We start from the raw sequence: 25682 nt of genomic DNA, 5'->3' as shown, positions 1-25682 counted from the left end.
ACATATGAAATAAACACTTACAAAAAGCCGAAAAACTGTTTTAAATAGCGTAAAGTTTTATGCTTTCTAAGAAATGGATACTTTCTAAGAAATGGATACCGTTAACTTGGTCCTTGCTACTGAAAACTGAAAGCATCGGCAACAATGTTTATATTTCTGGCATATTTTTTAACCTTTAATTTAATAAAACGTAACCTAACGAAAAAAGTTCGGGGAATTTTTATTCTTCTGCATTGAATACGAACAAACTCACTAGATTTTCATGGCCAACCCTACTATATAAAGATCGTGAACGGATAACAGTGAGCAGTTTTTTCTTATAAAATAATATAAACTCGACTAATTTTACCAATTTTTAGACCACAATAAAAGGACGCGTTCATGCATTTTTTAAGGACGTGCTGCAATTTTTTGAGTTCTCAGATAGGAGATAGTCCGAAAAAAAGTGTCAGATTTCATGTGACACCATTTATAAGCCTAACAAATCCGCAATTGTGGTAAGTAACTCCGGAAACCTTGTGCTTTCACTTGAAAAACCCTCCTAGAAAACTTAGTAACGCGACCAAAAGTTTTAGCATGTATGCAAATGCCTATGACCAGTGTTAAAAAAAGGCACTGTATAATAATGTCCGAAATGTCGTAAACTCCCTACGGTACCGCGTCAATTCGTCGTGCACAATTCGTCGCGCGACAATTGATCGCAAACAACTGATCGCAGCGTCAATTGGTCGCAGCGACAACTGGTCGCAACGATAACTGGTCGCAGTCACAATTGATCGCAACACAATTCGTCGCAAGTACAACTGGGGGTCGATTCTCGAACTCGTTCGCAAAGATGCGAGTACGAATAGATGCGCATGCCAAGATGCTATTCGAAACGAAAATCCGTCGTCTTGAACGAGATCCAATGCGAATAGCAACTCAATGCGCATACGAAGGCCTCTGTTCGAGTGAGGATATGGCAACAGCGGCGAAATACAGAGGATATTTAACTGCGATGGTTGGCAGAATTCACGCGGGGTGAGTTTGAATCCAAGAAGGACTATTTTAATCTGTTACCTCCAAATTTATTAAGCAGCAAAACACGTATTAGCAGGATTGACTCGATTTAAATTATTGCTTTAAAGTATTATTGTTTTTTTTAGTTTTCTTTACAGTTTGGAATATGCAATGCATATTACGGCCCATTTAATGCAAATTTATATCAAAATAAGTTGAACTTTAACTAGAATACAATATTTCCAACAAAATGGAACGATAATTCTTTTAAATTGTATTTTAAAGATTATTGGAGTAAATATTATAAATAACACTATCAATTCCATTTTTGCAATGTAAATTACAATAAATTCTCTTTATTGTTCAAAACTAAGAAGTACGACTCATGGATGACATTAAGTCGGATACTTACTATTTTAATCCCAAATAATTGACAGACTACAAAAACATAAAAAAATCGTGATTAAAAAAAAATGTTGATTTTATGATTTTATGCAACCCTACGTATTTAATACAAATTCTTGTGATTTTTTTACAATGATGCAGATATAAACTTAATAATGTTTATTTTTGAGTGGGACCACCGCAGCCAGCAGGTATTTGCATATTATTATTATTACTGCGTGTACTCTCCTAGTTTATAGAGAATTCTTAGCGTTTGGTTACCAGATATTTATTCAGGTATATTTATGGATACCATTACAACCGTTTTGTACAGTAAATGATGTTTCAGAATTCATTTTAGTTTTTATTTTTGAAACAACTGCACGTATATTTGAAATGTTCGCAGTGTCTAGCCAGAGTCACCTAAAAATTATTGTTACAACCATAATAAGAACGTGTTAATGTATTATTAGAAATTACCCAAAATATCGCAATAGTCCGTTGTTTCTTCATACATATGTAGCTATTATGTGTACTACACAGAAATCGGCTGTTTCAATTTAAAATTTTTAAATTTGCATCACAAATGTCAAAATTGTAAATGAAATTATAAAATTCCCATAATCAAATTGATACATTACAATTTGTGTATTTTTGGAATGGTAACCCTTTCTATTAATGTATATTAACAGATACAGCATATTAAAGATATTATATTGACGTTACAACAGAACTATCAAAACCAAACAGAGTTTTAGGTTAGCTTTTACCACTCGCAAACCAAAATGCGATCGCATCTACCCACTCGTAACTTGACGTTCGTATACGCTCGAACATTTGCGTATACCAACGTGTGCGCGCGGTTCGAGAATACCGAATCTTCAAAACCGTTCGGAAGTTGGTCACTTGCGTATGCGGAACTTATTCGAACGAGTTCGAGAATCGACCCCCTGGGGGTCGATTCTCGAACTCGTTCGCAAAGATGCGAGTACGAATAGATGCGCATGCCAAGATGCTATTCGAAACGAAAATCCGTCTTCTTGAACGAGATTCAATGCGAATAGCAACTCGATGCGCATACGAAGGCCTCTGTTCGAGTGAGGATATGGCAACAGCGGCAAAATACAGATGATATTTAAATGCGATGGTTGGCAGAACTCACGCGGGATGAGTTTGAATCCAAGAAGGACTATTTTAATTTGTTACCTTCAAATTTATTACCAGCAAAACACGCATTAGCAGGATTGGCTCGATTTAAATTATTGCTTTTAATAATAATGAAACAACTTTCAGAGTTTAAATAATATATTTGTAGTCACTGCTACACGTGTTTCGGTACACAGTACCGTCTTCAGGCAGGGACGTGTAGCAGTGACTACAAATATATTATTTAAACTCTGAAAGTTGTTTCATTATTATTAAAATTAATATGGAGTTTAAACACGTATCAGCCTCATCAATACAAACATTAAATTAAATTATTGCTTTAAAGTATTATTGTTTTTTTTTAAGTTTTCTTTACAGTTTGCGAATATGTAGTGCATATTACGGCCCTTTTAATGCAAATTTATATCAAAATAAGTTGAACTTTAACTAAAATACAATATTTCCAACAAAAAGGAACGATAATTCTTTTAAATTGTATTTTAAAGATTATAGGAGTGAATATCATATTAATAACACTATCAATTCCTTTTTTGCAATGTAAATTACAATAAATTCTCTTTATTGTTCAAAACTAAGAAGTACGGCTCAAGGATGACATTAAGTCGGATACTTACTATTTTAATCAGGATTTTAATCCCAAATAATTGACAGGCTAAAAAAACATAAAAAATCGTGATTAAAAAAAATGTTGATTTTATGATTTTATGCAACCCTACGTATTTAATCCAAATTCTTGTGATTTTTTTACAATGATGCAGATACAAACTTAATAATGTTTATTTTTGAGTGGGACCACCGCAGCCAGCAGATATTTGCATATTAATACCTTTATTGCTGCGTGTACTCTCCTAGTTTATAGAAAATTCTTAGCGTTTGGTTACCCGATATTTATTCAGGTATATTTATGCATATCATTACAACCGTTTTGTACAGCAAATGATCTTTCAGAATTCATTTTAGTTTTTATTTTTTAAACAACTGCACGTATATTTGAAATGTTCGCAGTGGCTACCCAGAGTCACCTAAAAATTATGGTTACAATCATACTAAGAACGTGTTAATGTATTGTTAGAAATTACCCAAAATATCGCAATAGTCCGTTGTTTCTTCATACATATGTAGCTATTATGTGTACTACACAGAAATCGGCTGTTTCAATTTAATTTTTTTAAATTTGCATCACAAATGTCAAAATTGTAAATGAAATTAAAAAATTCCTACAATCAAATTGATACATTACAATTTGTGTATTTTTGGAATGGTAACCCTTTCTATTAATGTATGTTAACAGATACAGCATATTACAGATATTATATTGACGTTACAATAGAACGACCAAAACCAAACAGAGTTTTAGGTTAGCTTTCACCACTCGCAAACCAAAATGCGATCGCATCTACCCACTCGTAACTTGACGTTCGTATACGCTCGAACATTTGCGTATACCAACGTGTGCGCGCGCTTCGAGAATACCGAATCTTCAAAACCGTTCGGAAGTTGGCCACTTGCGTATGCGGAACTTATTCGAACGAGTTCGAGAATCGACCCCCTGGTCGCATGCGACAATTGATCGCAGGCGAAAAATGATAGCGTTTATAGAGAAATAAGTAATTGTTATGAATGAGGAAAATAAATTAATGTGTTATACAAGGTGACTGCGAAATACATGCAAAAAAAAAATGGGGAATAGCTCACAATATGATTATGTCACTGGGTAAAATTCACGGTCCTAAGTAGTAGCAGTGTCTAGAAAAAATTATTTGAAATTCAATGTAAATTGTTGTACGCGCCGCTGGACTGTTTTGTGACCTACATAATTACTACAATGAATGGAACAGAGCGAGTCGGTTAAAGAACCAAAAAAGTTACTTTATCAGGCACTTTTTTAATCGCAACGTGAAAAACACGAAAAGGGCCAGTTAGCATCGAGCGGTCGGTGAAATCGGTTTATGGTGCAGTTTTCCCATGCAGATTGTGTCGATATGGTAATGGGTGCATCAGTGGTACAGCATCTCCGAGATCATGGTACCTTCAACCTCAAACTCACGATCGTGGCCGTGATAGGACAGAAAGAAGAAGTTGGATTTTCACAGCTTGTAGTGCATCCTACATTAAAAGAATACGGCCACATCCATACCATGTTGACAAAGTGCACGGTTTGGAGTCCACTGATTGTTCACGTTGTGTAACTCACTTTTTGTCCGATGGAACTCCACGTAGTCGTCAACAAGTACGATTTCAAGAGACGGTTTTCGATAAATGTGTATCAGTTGGATGAAACAGTTCGTTTGTGGAAATCAACAGTGTCCAGAAATTATCGAAGAGCTTCAACAAGTGAAAGTGACACCCGCTACTCCGGTGTTTTTTTACCTATCAACAAACCTCTTGCGACGCTCTGACGCCTGTATTGCTAGTCAAGGACAACATTTTCAACATTTCTTGTAAAAAGGTAGTAGCATTCTAAGTTGCTCTTATTTCTGTTCCAATAAACAACGTAAAAGCGTTGTGACAAGGACCAAACATCCGTCAGAATCAAAATTACCAAAAAACTTTCACACTGACCTTTAACGATGAATGAGTAAATGAATGAACGAATGATAAGCAGCAAAAAGTCGGTTTTACTTTTAATTGAAACTGAAAGTGTTTAGGTCGTTTTTATTCGAACGTTTTTCCAACTCTGTTTACAAGGTGGCTCTGTGCCTTCGTATCGAGGGTGGTTCATGGGGGTTTTGCCCCATTCGATTTTTAATTTCTTTTTTCTATATTTCGGCTCTACTAGGGTGGGGGATGCCGTGGTTAAAATATTTGCACTTATTTCGCAGTCACCCTGTATTCTCAAAAATTTCATTATTTCTAAAAAAAGTGTCAAAATAAATACATACGAGTTCCATAAAAACGGTAACTATTAGGCTCATTTCCGACTAAACCAAAGTGCAAAAAAGTGAAAATATTTTTTTTAATGCTGACATCTCGTCCGTATGCTACTGTAATGTTCATTTGGATTATTCGTCTTATTGATTAGACGCTCAAGTAAGTGATTCAAGCTTTTCTTCTCACAAGTTTAAAGTTTGTCAATTAAACGAGTGACAAAAATAGCTTTCAAAACGTGTTAGACGTCATTTTTCTTTAATAAAAAATGGTTTTAAAATTATTACAACTGTCAAATTAAAAAGTTATAGATAAATCGTGAAAAAACTCTCGTTACAGTTTTAAGTGAAAAAGTATTATTTTGATTACGTTTGATAGTTTAAAAAATTAAATATATATATTTTTTAATAAATTTGGTGCAAAGAAATTTGAATTTATATATTAACAATTAATCTTGGAGTTTATTGCATTCTTTGCAGACAATTTTTTGCTCACTACAAATTAGTTCTGGATTATCTTTAATCCATGATAAAACCAAAGATGTTTTTTCATTCAGAACTTTTTTGAACGCTCACACTGTTAATAAGGCGCTTATAGATACGACAGAATGAATAATTTATCTCGTTCCCTTTGCTAAGTACCTACATACCAATCTCCACTTTTACGCCATTTCTGTAAACAAGATCGTAAAAAGATTAGTTTTGACCATGGAGCAAAGGAATATACTCATACTGGAGGAAGTGCCAGACTTAAAATGATGGTTTCGAGCCAAACCGGTAAAGTGTCATAAACAGTACCCCTCATTACCCAGATAAGACTGCCGATGACAGTGACGTACAGTTTTTTTTTTTTGATGCGGCTCATGGAATAAAATTTGTTGAATAAAACAACGCACATAACAGATTTATATTCTCTATTAATTAATATTATTTAAAATATTCAAATCAATCAATACATCACGAGTAACAAGTAATACAAACAGTGAATACCGTTAAAAAGTACAAACAACCAGGATGACGACGCCACTGAGTAGTGGTTATTCGCAATGACGTGACTAATTTTTAGCTTGGGAAGTTTGAAAAGTTTTCACTCGGAAGGCCGACTATTCACTCAGAATTATTTGCCTAATCTGCCGGATGTAGGTGGGCTTCTCCAGCCCATGTTGTAAATTTTTGTAGCATGCAAAGTGCGGAGAAGAATAAAATCAGGTAGCAGCTCGTAGTAGGGTCATTCATGGAAAACTGCGAACCAATTATTTCTTCCTTTTTTTTAGATCTGAGAGCTGTTTTACACGTCACAGAAATATCTATCGTAAAAGGAATTTTTAGAAATAATTTTCTCGTCATTAATCGGTTGCAAAAGATCAAGAGGCACTCGAAGCAAGCCCTGACAAACTTGTTAGCGGCGCCAGCGGAGATCTCCAACTGGCTGCGGTACCACCATGGACACTCGCGTAACCTCCTTTTCCAGAATTGTCAAAATGACATTGCCAAACTCAAAACAATCATGAATTAAGCATTTCATTTTAAATTCAGTTAGTATCAAGTGGTATAGTGAACCAAGAGCTATAAGGTTATATGGCCTGGATTCCTGGATTCTTCCTGGATTCTTAATTTATGGGGGCTGACCGTGGCCAGCCGGCACTTAGGCCTCGCCTTTGGGCCCATTGTACCTTCCCCAAGTCCATATCAGGGTGTTTTCCCGCTCCTCTACTCGTCAAGCCACCCAACTGCTTGAATGTACTTGAGTAATGCAGAGGGTGGAAACTCCCTGATATTTGCCATACTAGGCCAGATGTCCCCTAGTATGGATTCCCTGTAGGAGGCTAGGGCTGGACACTCACGAAGAATGTGCTCAGCTGTTTCCTCTTCTTCATTGCATCCACGACAGATTGGGTCTGTTACTACCCCTATCGTATGTAGATGTTTGTTAAACTGGTAATGTCCCGTAAGGAATCCTACCAGTTTACGCAGTTTGTCCCTTGAAAGTGAGAGATAAAATTTCGTCAACTTACGGTCTGGTGTCGCCATACAAGCTCTACTATGCCGACAGCTGCTCAACTTCACCCATATCTGCTCATGGCGTCTCTGGGTATATTGCTTTACGAGTTCGTTCGAGAGGGCGACCGAAGGCGTGATTGCCGGTTCGGGTCCCCAGAAGGGCATGCGCGCGGCTCGCTTCGCCATCTCATCTGCCCTCTCGTTTCCTTCGTTGCCACTGTGTCCTTTGATCCAACAAAGTTCCACACTATTCCTCTGCGTTACATACTTTAGCGTTTGTCTGCACTCCCAAACCAGCCCGGATCGAACCATACAGCTGTCCAGGGCTAGTAGTGCAGACTTGCTGTCAGTAAGTATGCGTATTGATTTGTTGCCGATTTCACGTTCAGCAATGATTCTAGCTCCCAGCATTATTCCCATCAGTTCTGTTTGTAAGACAGACGTGTGGGTGCCGAGAGGTACACTAATTTGTGCGTTCAGTTGTTCGGAGTAGATGCCGGCTCCTGAACCACTATCTGTTTTGGCACCATCGACATAGGTTATATGGCCATCATAAAAGTAGTTGACCGCAAATAAATACCCCCTTTGTGTGGTTCGCACTAAGCTTACGGGTTGGCAATAAATCATCTTCTAAACATTTCTTGCTCATATTTAACAGGGCCGGCTTTCAAAGCGAGTGGTTATTTCGGAACCCTCAGCGGCTGCAGGTAGTAAAGAAGTAGTGGAGTGGTGGATTTTCATATTTGGTGGAAGCCGCCCCTGAACGAAACCACAAGAGTCGGTCCAGCTGCAGTGGACACGTTATTTACGACCCTAAAACCTTTTCTATTGTAAACAACTTAACTTCGACACAATGGGATGATTTTATGATGGCCATATAACCTTATAACTCTTGGTTCACTATACATCGTATTCGTATTTTGGGTTGCGTAAAAATAATTTTCAGAAATAATTTTCTCGTGACTAACCCTGTATATGTATTTTTTACACCCACATATGGTACAACTGAATTTTTCTTCAGTACAATACTAGTCACATAATAATAATTAAAAAATAAGTTTTTAGTTGCATAAGTACCTACATTTCTTAGATTTCCCGGTAACACAAAATTATTTATTTATTTTTATTTTTGCAATATATATTTACAATACACGTAAACCTTTCTCAAACCCTGTAAAAGATCCGTTGCAATTTACAAGGGATTAAAATAAGTATTATATCCGTCCAGTGGAATTTACATTCGCTGCATATGGATACTCTAGATGTACTATTAGTTCATAAATTTTATTGTTTGGTGATATCTATAAAGACAAGAATAGACAATAGAGGCAATTCTGTATCAAAATGTGTTAAAATTTAAAGGTTGTTAAAAATATGATTTTTTAAATAACTGTAATCTAGTTAAGAACAATAAACACTTGTTTTTATGTTGAGTACTTATTATAATGAAGCTAGTTCCTATAATATAATGGGTAAAATAAGCAACGAGATAAATAGAAACAATCTGTTAAAGAAAAATAACCAAAATGACAATTTATTAATAAAAATTCTTATGTAACAAGGTGTTTACGCTCGTATTTTTTAATTTTTAAAGTGCAACTACAAACTTCGTCACTTATCTATATTCAAATTGTTTTTAATTCGATATTTACACCTTACCTGGTTGCTAAATTTATTGCAACTTAAAATTCAGAATACAAAATATTTAGTTTTAATAAAAGAAAATACTTCCCGATGAATTTTACCTTGCGATCAATTGACGCTGCGATAAATTTACGTACGATCTATTGTCGCTGCGATCAATTTACGTGCGATCAATTGTCGCTGCAATCAATTGTCGCCGCGATCAATTGTCGCGTGCGACCAATTGTGCTGCGACGAGTTGCTTGCGATCAATTGTCGCGCGATCAATTGTTTGCGACCAGTTGTCGTAGAATCACTCCCTACACCCTGTAGTATAAAAAAGATATTAAAATTATTTAGATGGAACATTCTCCGCCCTTGAAGCACTAATAAATCTGTTTAACACTAGTTGTTTTTAATTCTCTGTAAAAAAAAAATCCTCTAAAACCTCACTTTTTTGATGTACGTAAATGTATAAGAAAATTTCAAAATTTACTGTAGTTTTTGTCAAAACTAAAAAACCGCCACTTGTTGATTTCAGTTGCTGACAAAAAGAAATCCTGTGATGATCTTCGTATTATACTGTTGAAACTTCAACGAACGATAAACTTGTCATCACAAAACACGGAAGCACAAACAAATTAACTCAATTATAATAACGTTTGTAGAATTTGAGTTTAATATGTCTCGTTAAAACGTTTTGAAACATCAAAACCCTTCAACATCTGCAATTGAGTATAAATTAGTTACATATTTATCTTCGTTTTTTCCCCATGTCAGACTTCACATTTAATAGTACGATGTTGTCAGTTGTATTTTCAAGGTAAAATGCAGTGTTGGTGTTTTTTTTAATTTTGGCAAATACTGTATATTATTCCTCCAAAAATTGGGTGCTCACAGATAACCAGAAAAAAATTAATGGATCTATGGATTTAGAGTATTACGCACAAAAAAAGAACTTTGGTTATTTGGAATACTCCGTGAATTCTAATCAGTGATTTATCATGTTCGCAATAATTGTGTGTATAGAATTTCAGAATTTTATACCTCCCAAAGTAATTCTATCAAAATGTGCGGTAAAATGTTGATTTCTTTATCGATATAAAAATTCAGATATGTAGAGTTAACCACTAACTTGGTTAAGTACCTCGTGGGTTACATGAAATTGCATTTTTTTTTTGGTGGAAATTTGCAAGATTTCTTTTTTATTTAAAACCATACATATATTTTACTTTGTGTCAAATTTACACTTTTTACTCCTCAAACGTAAATTAAGGATCTATTGTAACAGGGTAAACTTAAACTTTTTTTATGGCTCTGTTCAATTATCTCGTGGAACCAGGTGTAATGTTACAATCCGACACACGTATATACGTTTCCACCCCTAAAATTCTAAAAAGTGCGGGCAGTCTTCACCTGCGTACAGTGTATCAGACGAAGACAGAAACAGAAACATAGCAAATGTCGCAATCGTTAGTTTTACAACATCTTGCCAAAAAATTCAGGTAGGATGTAATCTGCTTCCGGTTTCAATAATGAAAATCTTGGACAAAATAATTTGTAGTCACAACTGATGTAACTGTTGTCTACATTAATCTAAAAGCTATTTAATTCAGGACATTGATCATAATGATTTCGATATTATTGTAACCAAACTATAAAACAGTCTCTTCCGATCATCACCAAATAGCCTTTTTTGCAATTGCCCATATCATCCCCATCATCTTGCTAGTTCCTTAGTATAGTATATGTGAGCTCATTGAGTTGACTTCCTTCACCTCCTCTATTTCTCTGTGTCCCACTTCCAAACCCTTTCTTTTTTCTCCCACCTGTTTCTTTTTGTCGTATTCACATTTACTCTAAATCCCTTCCTCATTATATACCTTTGAAGATTCCCATTTAGCTATCACCACCATGTCATCCGCATATGCCAACATCCAAGCGTTATTTCTTCCAGTCATTACGCCTGCTACCTGAAGTTTGCTAAACATTTCTTGAAGATTCCCAACGTAGGCAGTGAAAAGACTTAGGCTCATCGGGCACTCCCGTCTAACCCTCTTTATCATATCAAACGTTTGCCTCTCTTTCCCATTCACTCTTACATCGTTGTGTTTTCGTACAGTTCCTCGATCCTGTCTATTAGATGTTCACTTATCTTCTTCTTTTTCAAATATTCCCAGATCTTTTCTGTATCTACAGTGTCAAATGCGGCTTTTAAATCGACAAAGAATACAAACAGGCTACTTTCTTTCTTATGCACACACTTTACTTACATAATCCATTGTGTTCCTCCCTTCCCTGAACCCTGTTTGCATGTCTGGCAACAACCCTTCTTTCTCCATTTCCTTTTCTGACCTGTTTCTCAATACAATTTTATTCCATTTGTAGCTTGTATTTAGCAAAATTATTCCTCTATAGTTTTCAATCATCCCCCTGTCTCTCTTCTTATATACTTATTATCCACACCTCACGATTTCTGTCATTTTGTGGATAACATTGTCAGGTGCCTTTAGACTAGCTTCATTTGGAATTCCATCTTTTTCAGCTGCCTATCTCTTTTATAGTTTCTCTAGTTGGCTTCTTCTGACAAAAATGACATTTTTGATTTTTCTTTCCTTTTCCCGTTTTTGTTAATGTGTTTTCATACTTGTTTCTCTGATTTAATTACCTTTATCTTTTGTGCTTCTTTCTTCATTACTTGCTTTTCTGTCTTTGTATTTACTTTTATATGTTTCTCTGACTTTGAGGAAATCTCTTGTTGTCTTTTGGTTTTTCCATCTTCTTAATGTCTTCCTTGTTTCTGTTCTTAACATTCCATATTCCACTAGTCTTTTTTTTTCTCTCTCCAATTCTACTTACATTAGATTCTACCTTGATTTCTGCATCTTTTATCAATTTATTCAATTCATCCCATTTTGCTTGCGTATTAGCTTCAACGAAAGCGTGTGTTCTTAACTTCTCTTCATATGTGCCACTAGCCCTCTCATCTCAATGATGAGTGACTCATCATCGGCTGCGACGGCGAACCGGCGTTCGCATAAACACAAGACTGGAGCCGGTTACCGGAAGTCTTGATTACGGTGTCCAGAAAAGTCTCGAAGTGGCGTTCGCGATCCATCTAGAGGAATGTATGGCTTTAAATGGAGACTACCGTCAAGAACGATTATTATTCAGTCAATTCAGTCCACGAGAGTATAGTCAAGTTGCGCCGGAATTATTTTGTACATAATCCCTGTGTAACCAGTCGTGTAAATTCGAGTTATTAATTGTTGAGTTTAATCCACGCCGATTTTTAAATACCCGTTCCACGTAACATTATTTTCTTCTATACTTTCTCCCACTTTGAACTGCGAAATTTCTTCTCACGTTTTTTCATTCACCATTTAATAATCTATTATCGATTATCCTCTCGGTTCTACATAAGTTAATTCGCCTTCTTGATTCTGAGTTTTATGTTCGTTCAAGATTTTCCATCCTATCTCAGTAGCTTTCATTAGTTATTTTCACTTTTGTCTTTAAATCTTCTTTTTCCATCTTCTTCCTTTTTGTCCTATTCTTGCACTGAAATCTCCGCTTATAATAATAACATAGTTGTCACCGTTAATTTCTATTTAGATGTAAATTTAATGTGGATGCAATTCTAACAGGGATTTCTTCAACCATTTTTTTACAGTTCTTCAGAGCCTTCTTAACAACGTACTATCGAGGTTATATGTCATTTTTATCATCATACTGTACATTAAATACATTAAATAAATGAACATACAATTACTGCTTAAAACATTGCGTGATCTGATCATAGATTTGAAATCAGTCATAAAACGCCAAGCTTGGTTTTAGTATATAATCTGTGTTGGTTTTAGATTTTAAGTTTAAACAGTGGTATTACACTGCGAGTAATACTGAACCTCGGAGCTTATTTTTGTTATTGTTATACCTAAAATTTCAAATCAATGTGTTTCGTATTTTCAGAGATTAAATCGCTAATGAAAAACAGACGGAGGGGAAATGGGAAATGTACATTTTCGTTTTTTATGCGCTTTGAAACTCTGAGAAAACAATGATCAAAATGATACTATTATAGCCATTATTTCGATAAAAATAAAAACATTGCAGTCTGTAGTCTTATAACTGTGTCTGATATTAAAGGTTTGAATACGGTTACTGATGTAATCAACTAATATTTTTTTTATGAAAATATAAAAATGTAAATTAAAAATTTTAATTTTATGTCAGAAAATAAAAGTTATACGTGTCAAAGGTTATTTGATATGTTCTTTGCTACAGCCCGCAAAAATAAAGTAAATGAAGTGTGTAAATTTTGCGTTAAAATTTCTCCATAAAGGACATTTATTTAAGAGCAGATGGAAATATAAATTTCAGAATAAAGTAAAAGCTGGTTGTTGCAGCTATACATTTGCGCATGATTTTTTTAGGTTGTTGAACATATCGTTGAACTTGGCTTTCACCAGACAAGTTTGAAAATGTGTACAGATCATTTTTTGATTTGCTTCGAATTGTATTAGTGTGAAAAATTATTAAAATCAAACAGACGAAGTACTGTGTGTCTAAACTGCAAAAAATGTGCAAACGGGCTCATTTTGCTTTAGCTAAACCTATTTCTTTCAAAGAAAATTCTTTCAATATATCAGTTTTCACCCGATGAAGTAATCATCAACGAAACCTTGTTCATGACGATCTAATAAAAGTGTGAGAACTCTACAAAAACAAACAAGTTTTAATCGTAAGTTAGCGACCTCATAATTAGCAAATTCATTAACACCCCACATTCAATCTTGCAATTGACCTCATAATTTCGCCACGGTATTACTACCAGACACAATAAACAAAAATGACTGAAACGATCACTGCTTCATAGTATTCGACCGGCCACAAACTCAAACTTCAAAAATAAATAATAGTGCTAATTAATACAAAAAAGCTCTTGCCACAGTGCAAATTGAGGGTGCGGTTAAATATTTATCTTCAGATATAATCATGGGATTTTTCTGTGTGTTTAGATTCTAACGACGTTTCCGGTATTTAAGAAAAAATAAACACAATTGCTTGACTTGTAAATGTTGGAAAACAGGTCGCACATAAATTATTTTAAGATCACTACGAACTAATAGGACGAGCGATTAATTGAAGCTATTTTTAAAGAATTTTGCGAACAGTTATCAGCAGCGTGATTGATTTATCATGGACTGTCTTACATGAGGTCTTAATAACATCGACACATATTTTGAATATACGAAGATTTTACGGAGGTTTTAAATGTTAAACAATTTTAGTGATTTGGGATAGTTACTTTTTACTTTCATTACTCATCAATAAAGAGCAGATTCTAGGACAAATTTCTTTTTATTTTGGTTGTAGGCAAAGACATGCGTTTTTATCATCTATTTTAGGCTAAAATTCGCTCGTTACCCAATAAAATTTTGCGATTACCTCATCGGTTTTTTGGTGGGGCTAAACAGACAAAATTTGCTTAGCATTTTGCCAACAGTCAAGTAAATATATGACAAACAAACGGAAAGTGAAATATGAAATTAGACATTTATCTAAAGATCAGCTTCGAAACTTTACAACTGCCAATAAATTTTAAAGAAAACTCACGACAAATATATGTATACCAAAAAACTAAATTTATTTCAACTAACTATTTAATGTGGGTACAACAATGTGGGATTTATTATTCACTTTTGGCACTCGCCAGCTGTACACACATTCAAAAACTTGTGGAAATGTTGAATGGGATTCTGCAATGTAAGTCATATCATTTGCAATGTAAATGGTCAGAAAAGTCACCCTCGAGGAGAAATCCAATATTACATCACGTGTTATAATACTCGAATTCAGCAATGTTTTTTTTGCGCTCATTACATTAAATCCGTCAGCTATTTGAGTTAAGCTATCCTAAGTACACTAAAGAGCTACAATCTGAAATGGAGCTAATATTGTAAATCTGTCTGAAACATAATTTACGAGATAATAGAATTAATCATAGAACGAGACTAGAAATTACAGCGTACGTGTGAGAACGACGAAGGACTGTTGAATTTAATTAAGTACAGATTAAAGTTTAATCCTAATTTTTTTTCACCTGTAATAAGAAAAGTTTTCGACTTCCCAAGCTATAAATAAGTTGGATTTGCATATAAAATATGTACGATAAAAATCGTCTGAAGAAGAGATAAAATCGCAATTTTATGGCGACGAAGTATGATAAAAATTTCGAATATTTTCTAGCCATACCGCGAGAAATCGCAGCTAGTTGCTAATTTCGAAATATTTAGGTATTAATAATTAATTCGTAATGTAATTTTGCAGTTAACGCGTCATTTTCGGTGAGTGTTATTGTTGTGGTCCCTCAAAGTAGTAAACAAAAGTGTTTGAAACGCTGGATTATAAATTACGGGTATGTAGGCTGAGAAAAAATACACAACTTTAAACAGTCCTTCAATTCAAGTGATTTTGTTCTAGGATAAATTTAACATTATAATCGTGCTTGTAACAATGCGCATCGAAATTCGTCTTATAAATAGAAATGGTGATACAGAATTTATTTATTCTGTCCTTCACTTTTTGGCTACATAAATATACCTGCTTATAAATTATTCCTATGGAATTGGTCGAGTTTATTCCCTACTATTATTTAGCAATGAACGTCTTGTTATTTCGGCCAAAACTATAAATATTGTAGGAAGATTCCTAATTTTCTAGGTTGTGGTTATTCTTGGATTTTTATATCTACGAGTTGTAGTTCATATTTTATTTTTTAATGCACCTTGCTACACATTTTCTGACTGACCTAGAACTAGTTTGTTCATCGCTAGTTATTACCTTTAAGTGGCGTGTGGAAGAGTCCCACAATAGTTTCTGTGGTAATCAGTCCAGTTTCCGTTTTATCAAACAGACAATTTCCAAAGCCACTGGTGAAATTAATTTTGTTCAAATCAAATTTGTTCGTCCCCACCAAAAATTTTATGACGTCGTCTCAAAAATTTGCTAAGTAAATCTCGCTTGCAATAAAAAATAAAAAACGAAATTTTGTGTTTCGTCCTAGAACTTACAGAACAAACTTTTTGAAATTTTAGCAACACAGTAACATTGGTTTAATAATCACAAAACATTTCATTAAATAAACAAAAGCTTGAAATGGATATGCTATTTTTAAAAATCAAATGCAAAACTAGCTGAGTAACCAACAGCCGAATCTCTTCATTTACCTAAGAAATATGGATAAATATTTTTAAAAGAAATATTTATAGTCATCTAACTAAGATAGTGATGTTATTATCGAACAACTACTTTGATCATTTTATTTGAAAATCGCACTTAACGGCAGTAATTTACAATTTTTATTATGTTCATTTTATTGCACACATGCGGCTAACTTAATAATAAACAAACTTTGAAGATTTCATTAATTGTTGCATAAAATGACAAGCTGTGAAACACAGATCGCAATCCATAGTAATCTTGTGTTTTAAAACATTGTATCGACGACGTTTTGTGGAGTATTTTTGGTTCCTACCTATATTTCAGTCGAGTCATTCTAAAAAAACTTTGCAAAAAATATCTAAAATAAATAACTGTAGTATTGCTTAAATTGTCTACTGAAGATATCGTATAGAACATTAAATAACTAATAAAACACTCAATAAAACTTTGTGTATAAACACGAAATGCAGAAACAACACTATAAAACATATTATAGAAACTTCACTGGCCACTGTTTAAACTGCGTATGTCCGTTACCAATAACTTACTTTACTTTGGCACAATTGTAGTCAATAATGATAAGTCTTATGGGGCTATATTTGTCCTTGTCTGCCTTAAGCAGATTTTGCTATAAGTTTATTTCACTCCCCCTCAAAGGAAACCTCTGGGTACAACACTCTACGTGAGGTCAATATTTAAATTGACCCAACGAACCGCGAATGAAAATTGTTGTCTTGTTGAATTTTTTATTGTACGCAATCCACCACGATATACCAGTTGTATGTTCTAAGAAACGACCTACGTATTTTGGTGACATCATGGGCAGCGCAGACTAGATCACAAATGAATTAATATTAAATAATATGCGTGGATTAGACTGCTTTATAAAAAAATTGAATATAATAATATTTTCCAGCAGAGTTGCAGTAAAAGCAAATCAATTATTTGGTTTGATAAAATAAACATTCAGCACGTAATTACAGCAACATGAATGATTAATCTTGAAAATTCAATGGCTCATAATAATTAATATTAAAAATTGAATTGATGAGACAAATATTTGCTGCGTTTCATTTTTATATAAATTTAGCAACACAATTTATGTTCGGGAAATATTATTATTTATAGAGCGCTGCTACACGTGTTTCGATACACGATGCCTTCATCAGACAGACGAACTTTAAAGCACGTGTACCAGTGGTCTATTAATAAAATGTATCAAGTCCTTTAGAGGATGTGCTTACGGATCTCGAAAAATAGATTCTATCTCACGTGTCGTGCAAATTGGATTATTACGTGAAGATGGTAATAGTTTGGAATCGGAAAACGATTTTTATGAGATAGGGCTTGAATATTTATACTAGGAAGGCTTGTTCAAACAGTGAACGTTTATATGAAACGGATATGAAGCATAAATTCTATTGCGGTGTGGGTTTTCTTAGTTCGTTCAGTGTTTTTTTTTTGGAAATTATTATCAATAGTTCACAAATGGGGTTCATTATAAAATAGAAGCAGTAATTATAACATTTCGAGAGAACTTCTCTCACCTCTGAAGTGCAGCCGAAAAATACCGCTTCTTTGAAAAAATATAAAATTTTTACGATTTTATTTCAGTTTTGCGATTTGTAATTTTTCGAGTTTTTATTTTTACATTTTTCAGTGTATAGATTTTCCAACATTTGCATGTTTCAATTAGTAGGTTCTGCAGTTTTTCGATTTGCAAGTTGGCGAGTTTTCAATTTTTCAATTTTTCAGTTTTTCGATTTGCAATTTTTCGTTTCTTTTCTGCATTTCTTTATTTTTGTCAATTTTTTAGTTTCTCAAAGTTTTGATTTTTCTTTTTTTCAATTTGTAATTTTTCGATTTTTAATTTCTCGATTCCTCAATTTTTATTTCCTCAAATTTTCGATTTGCTATTTCTCGTTTCGGTTTTTCTTTTTTTTACAATTTTTCGGATTTTCAATGTTCCGATTGTATCATTTTTTGTTTCTTTAATTTCAATTTTTTCGATATTTCTTTTCTTTCAAGTTTTTGATTTGCAATTTTTTAATTTGACGAGTTTTCAATTTTTAGATTTTTCAATTTTTCATTTCTTTTGATTTTATGATTTTTTTCTCAATTGAAATTTTTCAAATTTCGGATTTCTCAATTTTTCAATTTGCAATTTTCGATCATTCAATTTTTTAATTTTTTATTTCTTCAAATTTTCGATTTGCAATTTTTCATTTCGGTTTTTTTTATTTTATTGTGACAATTTTTCGATTTTTTAATGTTCTGATTTTATAATTTTTTGTTTTTTCGATTTAAATTTTTTCGATTTTTTGATGTGCATATTTTCAATTTGCAATTTGACGAGATTTCAATTTTTCATTTCTTCAGTTTTTCGATTTGCGATTTTTCGATTTGATTTTTTATTTTCTTTATTTTTAAGTTTTTCCGTTTCTCAATGTTCTGATTTCATAATTTTTCTTTTCCTCAATGTGAAATTATTTAAATCATGAATTATTCAATTTTTTATTTAGCAATTGAATTCTTAATTTTTTTCGATTTAAATTTTTCCAGTTTATTGATTTTTCAATTTTTCGTTTCTTCAATTTTTAATTTGCAATTTTTCTAGTTTTCATTACATTTATATGTAAGAATAATTAAAATTTGTAAGATTTTTTTTTTTTCATTCTCGATTATGGTATTTTAAAACTTTTTCATTTATTCGATTTTTCAAATTTTTCGATTTTTAATTTTTCAGTTTCTCAATATGTAAGTTTTTGATTTTTCGATCCTTCAATGTAGTCGTTCGATTTTACAATTTTTCGGTTTTCTAATTTTTTGATTCGATTTGTTTTTTCTTCTTTCCAATTTTTCGATTCATCAGTTTTTCCGATTTTTAAATTTCTCGATTTTTGGTTTTTCAATGTTTCAATTTTTTGCTTCTTCGATTTGTAATTTTTCAGTTTTCCACTTTTTCGATTTTTTCCAATTTTTTAGTTTTTCGATTTTTTTTTTAAATGAAAAATCGAAAAAGTAAAAATGAAAACTTTGAAAAATCGAAAAATTAAAAATCAATAACTTGATAAATGAAGAAACGAAAAATTGAAAAATCGAAAGATTAAAAACTAAGAAACTTAAAAATCAAAAAAACGAAACATGTATTGAAAAATCGAAAATTGAAAATTAAAGACATCGGAAAATCGGATAATTGAAAATTCAAAAATTGTAAAATTAAAAAATTTAAAAATAGGAAAATCGAGGAATTGAAAAATAGAATATTAAAAATTGAATAAACGGAAAATTATAAAATGGAAAGAAACATTGGAACTATATAGGAAATGACAAAACGAAAAATTGTTATATCGAAAAATTGCAAAATCAAAAAATTGCAAATCGAAAATTGAAGAAACGAAAAATTAAAAAATCAAAAAACTGGAAAATTTTAAATTGAAAAAAATTAAAAACCGAAACATTGCTAAATGAAAAATTGAAAAATTCAAAATTTGAATAATTCCACATTGAGAAAAAGAAAAATTATGAAACCAGAACATTTAAAAACTGAAAAACTTGAAAAATGAAGAAAATTAAAAACCAAATCGAAAAACTGAAGAAATGAAAAATTGAAATCTCGTCAAAATGGAAATTGAAAAATTGGAACAAACAAAAAATCGAAAAAATTTAAATTGAAAAAACGAAAAATTATAAAAGCGAAACATTGAAGAATAAAAAAAATGATAAATGAAAGAAATTGAGAAAGGATGAATTGTAATATCGAAAAATTGCAAATCGAACAACTGAACAAACGAAAAATCGAAAAGTTTGGAAGTCGAGAAATTGAAAAAACCAAAAATTATAAAACCGAAACATCGAAAAAGTTGATAAATGAAAGAAAATGAAAAGTGAAAAATTGTAATATTGAAAAGTTGCAAATCGAACAATTAAAGAAAAAATAAAGAAACAAAATTTAAGTTTGGAAGTCGAGAAATTGAAAAATTGAAAAAATCGAAGTCGAAAAAACCCAAAATTATAAAACCGAAATATTGAAAACTGAAAAATTGTAATATCGAAAAATTGCAAATCGAACAACTGGAGAAATGAAAAATTGAAAAGTTTGGTAGTCGAGAAATTGAAAAAGTTAATTTATTTAAATTTATTTATTTAAATGAAAGCTACAAAGTGAAGGATGAATCCTTTAAACACACATTACAAATTGAATTATGTAATTAAAAGTAACGGAATTGATTGTATTTTTGAAGATTGAAAAAATTAAAGTTGAAAAAACGGAAAATTCAAAAACAAAAAATTGTGATATCAAAAAATTGTAAAATCGAAGAGAAAAAAAAACGAAAAATTGTTATATCAAAAAATCTTATATAATTTTTTTTCCAAAAATCCGGATATCTAGGGTGAAAACTCAACACGGATTCATACACCACAACTACAGGAGTAGTCTTATTTTATAAAATTAAAAACGAATTATTTACTATTGTAAATTATGGAGATGACGTCGCTTAGGCTCAAGAAGTAAAAATAACCGCAGTTAATACCTTAAGACGTTAAAGTATTTTTTTTATAAAATACGGAGATCTGTATATGTATATGGTCAAAAGTGGAGTGGTGTGATAAATTATACGTGTGAATAAGACAGCAATAAAATATCGAAATATATTATTTTACATATTTTACTTAGAATTGAGGTGGTAAAAATCTGCAATGACGTCATCAAATTTTTGGTGGGGATAATAATTAACGAAATGAAATGTTGGCTAGCGTGTCACCATCTACCCAATATCCGTGACGTGTATTTGTATTTATTTTAAAATCACCACTACAGTAGTTTTGAGGCTTATCTGCCTAAGAAAGTCACTGCCAAATAACAGACGACAGATAAACCTATATAACGTCAAATAAAAAAATCTATTTTTTGTTAATCCGTATTGTTATATAACTGACATTTGAAAAGGTTGTTGAAAAGCGTTAATTTTATTGTGGTGAAAAGTGAGGTTAGCCTGTACCATTCCGCGTTGGTCACAATGTTTACAAAAAATCAACGCCCACTTGACTTTTTCATTGAACAACCGACATTGTGGGAACTATGCGACGTCTATAAAACTTGAAATTATTACACCACATCCAAATCTTTAGCACTAAGCAGAAAATATAAATAGTATAGATTTCTTCCAATATTATTTTCGAATTCTGTCCTTGATTTACTTCTCAGTTCGAAAAAAATAATGTATTTTTACTGAAAGTTAAATAGCATGACTTCGATCCTGCGTTGCATGAAAGTGAGTAGTGCTATAAATCATGCCACTTGTAATATAACTACTTCACATAGAACACGAAAACAATGCAGACAATGACGTGCTCGCATTTGAAATTAAAAAATTATTCGTCTGCGCTGAAAACGTAACTTTTGCATTAAACTTCTATTTCAAATTGCCGTCTAATTGCCATTACTCATTTCACGAAATCCATAAAAAAATCATAAAACCGCGACGGTCATCAAAACTCGACTAAAATTCCAAATCTTCCGCGTTTACAGCGTGCAACAAAAAACTGCGGAAAAAGCAACTGATCAACATCAGCCCCATTATCCCGACAACCCTACTGCAGTGGGTGTGAGCCATTAAACCCACGTTCATTGAACAAAACCTCTGAAGCCAATTATCCTCCCCATTTAAGACGATTACCCTTCCAATTATTATGAGAATATTCTAATACCGCTTGAACCCAAAAAATTGTCTCCAATTTTGCTGGATGACAGTTTGCCGAAACGAGCCGAAGATTCGGCGGCAATTACAAGAACAAATAGGGAGCAATCGAAGGAAGACGCCCTCCATTGAGCTAAACGTTGCTGAATATTTAAAATTTAATTTTTTGGTTTGTGAAATTTCGACGGTGAAAATGTAAATTTGCGCGACGGTTTTATTCGGTGTGTATTTTATTCAAATAGGTATTCAACTCCGCCACCTGAGTGCATTTCAAGTTTCCGAGTAATTGAAAATGGATGTTCGTGCCGCACACCTGATCGTGCTAATCAAAACTGGCATTGTTACAGAAGATGGTTAAAAAAACGTGTGAGGTTAAAGCCCTGAAGCGTTACGATATTGGTAGAAATAAATAATTCGTTCTTGGCCTATTTAGATCATCGTAAGTTTTAATAAGAGCAGGTCGTATTTACTTCCTTTGCGTATTTAGTTGTAAAGTTTTGTACAAGTTCGGTTTAAGGAAACTACGGTCGACATCGATTTTCCAGTGGTTTGCACATTTTAAAACAACGTTAATTAACATACAAATATAACTTCTGTACTTATAAAAAAATTTAAACAAGAATCTTTTTGAATTTAAACTAATTAGTAACAATTAGAATTCGAAAACTAGCTCAGTTAAGAATGTGCCATGTTTTATGTAAGTTTCTCGATCAGTCTGGTCATGTTGATGAAGATATAAGCTAGCATTAAGTAGACTAGATCAGAGTATTATTCTTTAAATTAATGTTACGATTTCCAAAGGGATATCTCACGGGTAGGGTGGCTGAAAATTACAGATTAATCGTAAACCACTGAAAAAACTTTAGACGCAGCTTAATAATAGAATTCATGTAAAGTTAAAATTTACAAGTGTCCTATGTCGTCAGCTATTAATGATTTTTAGAAATCTTTTGTTTGACAGGGAACAATTTGTTGAAATTTATGGTGTCAAGTCAACACTTTTTGCTGTTAATAACAGTGGTATTCAAGGGTCAAACCTGGGTCCGCTGTTGTTTACTATTTTTCTCAATGATGTTCTAAATGTTAGTAGTTATAGGGTATTTACGAGTATAAATGCCGATGATCTAATGTAGTTGGGTCAAAATTGGAATACTGTGCTATAATTTGAAGACCCCATCATCAAATTTATTTTTTTTTGTTTCTTCACAGTTTGTCGATTTGCCAACTTCTGAATTTTTTAATTTTTAGATTTTGCAATTTTTCGATTTAAAGTTTCTTGGGTTCTCAATTAATTTTAAAATTTTTCGTTTTGGGTTTTTTATTTTTTTTTATTTTTACAACTTTACGGTTTTTCAATACTCCGATTTTGTTATTTTTTGTTTTGTCAACTTCATTTTTTCAGTTTTTCTACTTGCAATTTCAACAGTTTTCAGTTTTTAGTTTTTCAATATTTCGATTTTTCAGTTTTTGATTTCACCAATTTTTCGATTTGCAATTTTGTGCTTGGGTTTTCTATTTCCTTTATTTTTTGAATTTTTAGATTTTGCAATTTTTCGATTTAAAATTTCTTGAGTTTTTTACAAATTTTCGGCTTTTCAATAATCCGATGTTATAATTTTTTGTTTTGTCAATTTCATTTTTTCAGTTTTTAGATTGGCAATTTTTTAATTTTCCTTTTAAAATTGTTCGGTTTTTCGATATTCCAACTTCTGGAAATTTCATCTTTTAGATTTTGCAATTTTTTCATTTGCAAATTCAAAAGTTTTCAATTTTTAAATTTTCGACTTTTTCGAGTTAAAATTTCTTGAGTTTTCAATTTTTTATTTTACAATTTTTCAATTATTTAATTTTTCGTGTGGGTTTTTTATTTTCCTTATTTTTACAAATTTTCGATTTTTCAATAATCAGGTTTTATAATTTTTTCTTTTGTCAATTTCATTTTTTCAGTTTCTCGATTTGCAATTGTTTAGTATTTCATTTAAAATTGTTCGGTTTTTCGATTTTCCTGGATATTTCAATTTTTGATTTTTCAATCTTTTGGTTATTTAATTTTTCGTTTCCTCATATTTTTAATTTGCAATTGTTTGTTTGGGTTTTCTATTTTCTTTATTTTTTCAATTTTTAGATTTTGCAATTTTTCGATTTAAAATTTCTTGAGTTCTGAATTTTTAATTTTTAAATTTTTCGTTTGGGTTTTTTCATTTTTACAAATTTTCGGTTTTTCAATAATCCGAGTTTATAATTTTTTGTTTTGTCAAGTTCGTTTTTTCAGTTTTTAGATTGGCAATTTTTTTATTTTTCTTTTATAGTTGTTCAGTTTTTCGATTTTCCAACTTCCGGATATTTCACTCTTTAGATTTAGTAATTTTTCGATTTGCAATTTCAAGAGTTTTCAGTTTTTAGTTTTTCAATATTTCGGAGGACCCGGGGTGGGCTAGTTAGCATCATGCTTGCCCGCTACACCTTGGGTCGTGGGTTCGATTCCCGCCATGGCTCTGGGTGTAACGTGTATGTCCCGTTCCCCTGTAATTGGGCCTCGGTGTCTGTTGGGGGACGTAATTTAATAAAATAAAAAAATAAATAAAAAAATTTCGATTTTTCAGTTTTTGATTTCTGCAATTTTTCGATTTGCAACTTTTTGTTTGGGTTTTCTATTTACTTTATTTTTTCAACTTTTAGATTTTGCAATTTTTCGATTAAACATTTCTTGAGTTCTCAATTTTTAATTTTTCAATTTTTCGATTATTTGATTTTTCGTTTACTCAAATTTTCAATTTGCAATTTTTCGTTCGGGTTTTTTATTTTCTTTATTTTTACAATTTTTCGGTTTTTCAAGAATTCGATTTTATAACTTTTTGTTTTGTCAATTTCATTTTTTCAATTTTTCCATTTGCAATTTTTTAATTCTTCAGTTAAAATTGTTCGGTTTGTCGATTTTTCAACTTCTGGATATTTGACCTTTTGGATTTTGCAATTTTTCCGTTTGGAATTTCAAGAGTTTTCAGTTTTTAGTTTTTCAATATTTCGATTTTTCAGTTTTTGGTTTCTGCAATTTTTCGATTTGCAATTGTTTATTTCGGTTTTCTATTTTCTTTAATTTTTCAATTTTTCGATTATTTAATTTTTCGTTTGGGTTTTTTATTTTCTATATTTTTACAAATTTTCGATTTTTCAATAATCAGATTTTATAAATTTTTCTTTTGTCAATTTCATTTTTTCAGTTTCTCGATTTGCAATTTTTCGGTTTTTTAGCTTTTCAATTTTAGATTTTTAAATTTTCCGTTTTTTCAATTTTAAATTTCTAAGTTTTCTAGTTTTCATTTTAGATATATATAGATATAATAATAATTATATTTTTTAAAAGTTTTCATGTTTTCAATTTTACGATTTTTCGTTTTTACAATTTTATAATTATTATATATATTGAATTGTAAAACATTTTCATTTATGTATTCAATTTTTAGATTTTAATTTTTTCTTGAAATTTAATTTTTCAATTTTTCATTCTTTCTGTGTTACAGCTTTGCGACTTTACAATTTTGACGATTTTATAATTTTTCGATTTTACAATTTTTGGGTTTTCCAATTTTTTTATTAAATGCTCCAGTTCTGGTTCCAGTTTTCAATTCATTAAATTTTTTCGATTTTAAAGTTTCTCGATATTTAGTTTTTCAATGTTTCAATTTTTCGTTTCTTGTGTTCTCGATTTGCA

The 25682-nt window shown here is 31.9% G+C and overlaps 3 protein-coding genes across 14 annotated transcripts in view; 1 reads left to right on the top strand and 2 right to left on the bottom strand.

The window, feature by feature from the left end:
- LOC135123628 (uncharacterized) overlaps window positions 1-25682 on the bottom strand; it is a 257338-nt gene that overhangs the window by 3808 nt on the left and 227848 nt on the right. The gene's annotated exons all lie outside the window — the stretch shown is intronic.
- LOC135123626 (bombesin receptor subtype-3-like) overlaps window positions 1-25682 on the top strand; it is a 294643-nt gene that overhangs the window by 111127 nt on the left and 157834 nt on the right. The window lies entirely within an intron of this gene.
- LOC135123114 (ribonuclease H-like) lies at window positions 7278-7937 on the bottom strand. Its single transcript, XM_064047627.1, has 2 exons — window positions 7451-7937; window positions 7278-7398 (listed from the first exon to the last, which is right to left on the bottom strand). Exons 1-2 carry the CDS (start codon window positions 7836-7838, stop codon window positions 7376-7378), a joined length of 411 nt encoding a protein of 136 aa, XP_063903697.1. The 5' UTR covers window positions 7839-7937; the 3' UTR covers window positions 7278-7375.

The sequence above is a fragment of the Zophobas morio genome, unplaced genomic scaffold, assembly GCF_036711695.1.
Source record: "Zophobas morio isolate AGI-343-1 ecotype UQ-CSIRO unplaced genomic scaffold, CSIRO_AGI_Zmor_V1 ptg000006l, whole genome shotgun sequence".
NCBI lineage: Eukaryota > Metazoa > Arthropoda > Insecta > Coleoptera > Tenebrionidae > Zophobas > Zophobas morio.
This window is presented reverse-complemented; position numbering and strand designations above follow the sequence as displayed.

Excerpts from the sequence above, each read along its gene's own strand:
- LOC135123114 (XM_064047627.1), bottom strand. The coding sequence starts at position 7,838 with ATGGGAATAATGCTGGGAGCTAGAATCATTGCTGAACGTGAAATCGGC. Across the intron at positions 7,399-7,450 it reads CTGTCGGCATAGTAGAGCTT|GGACAAACTGCGTAAACTGG; the intron begins GTATGGCGACAC and ends CTCACTTTCAAG.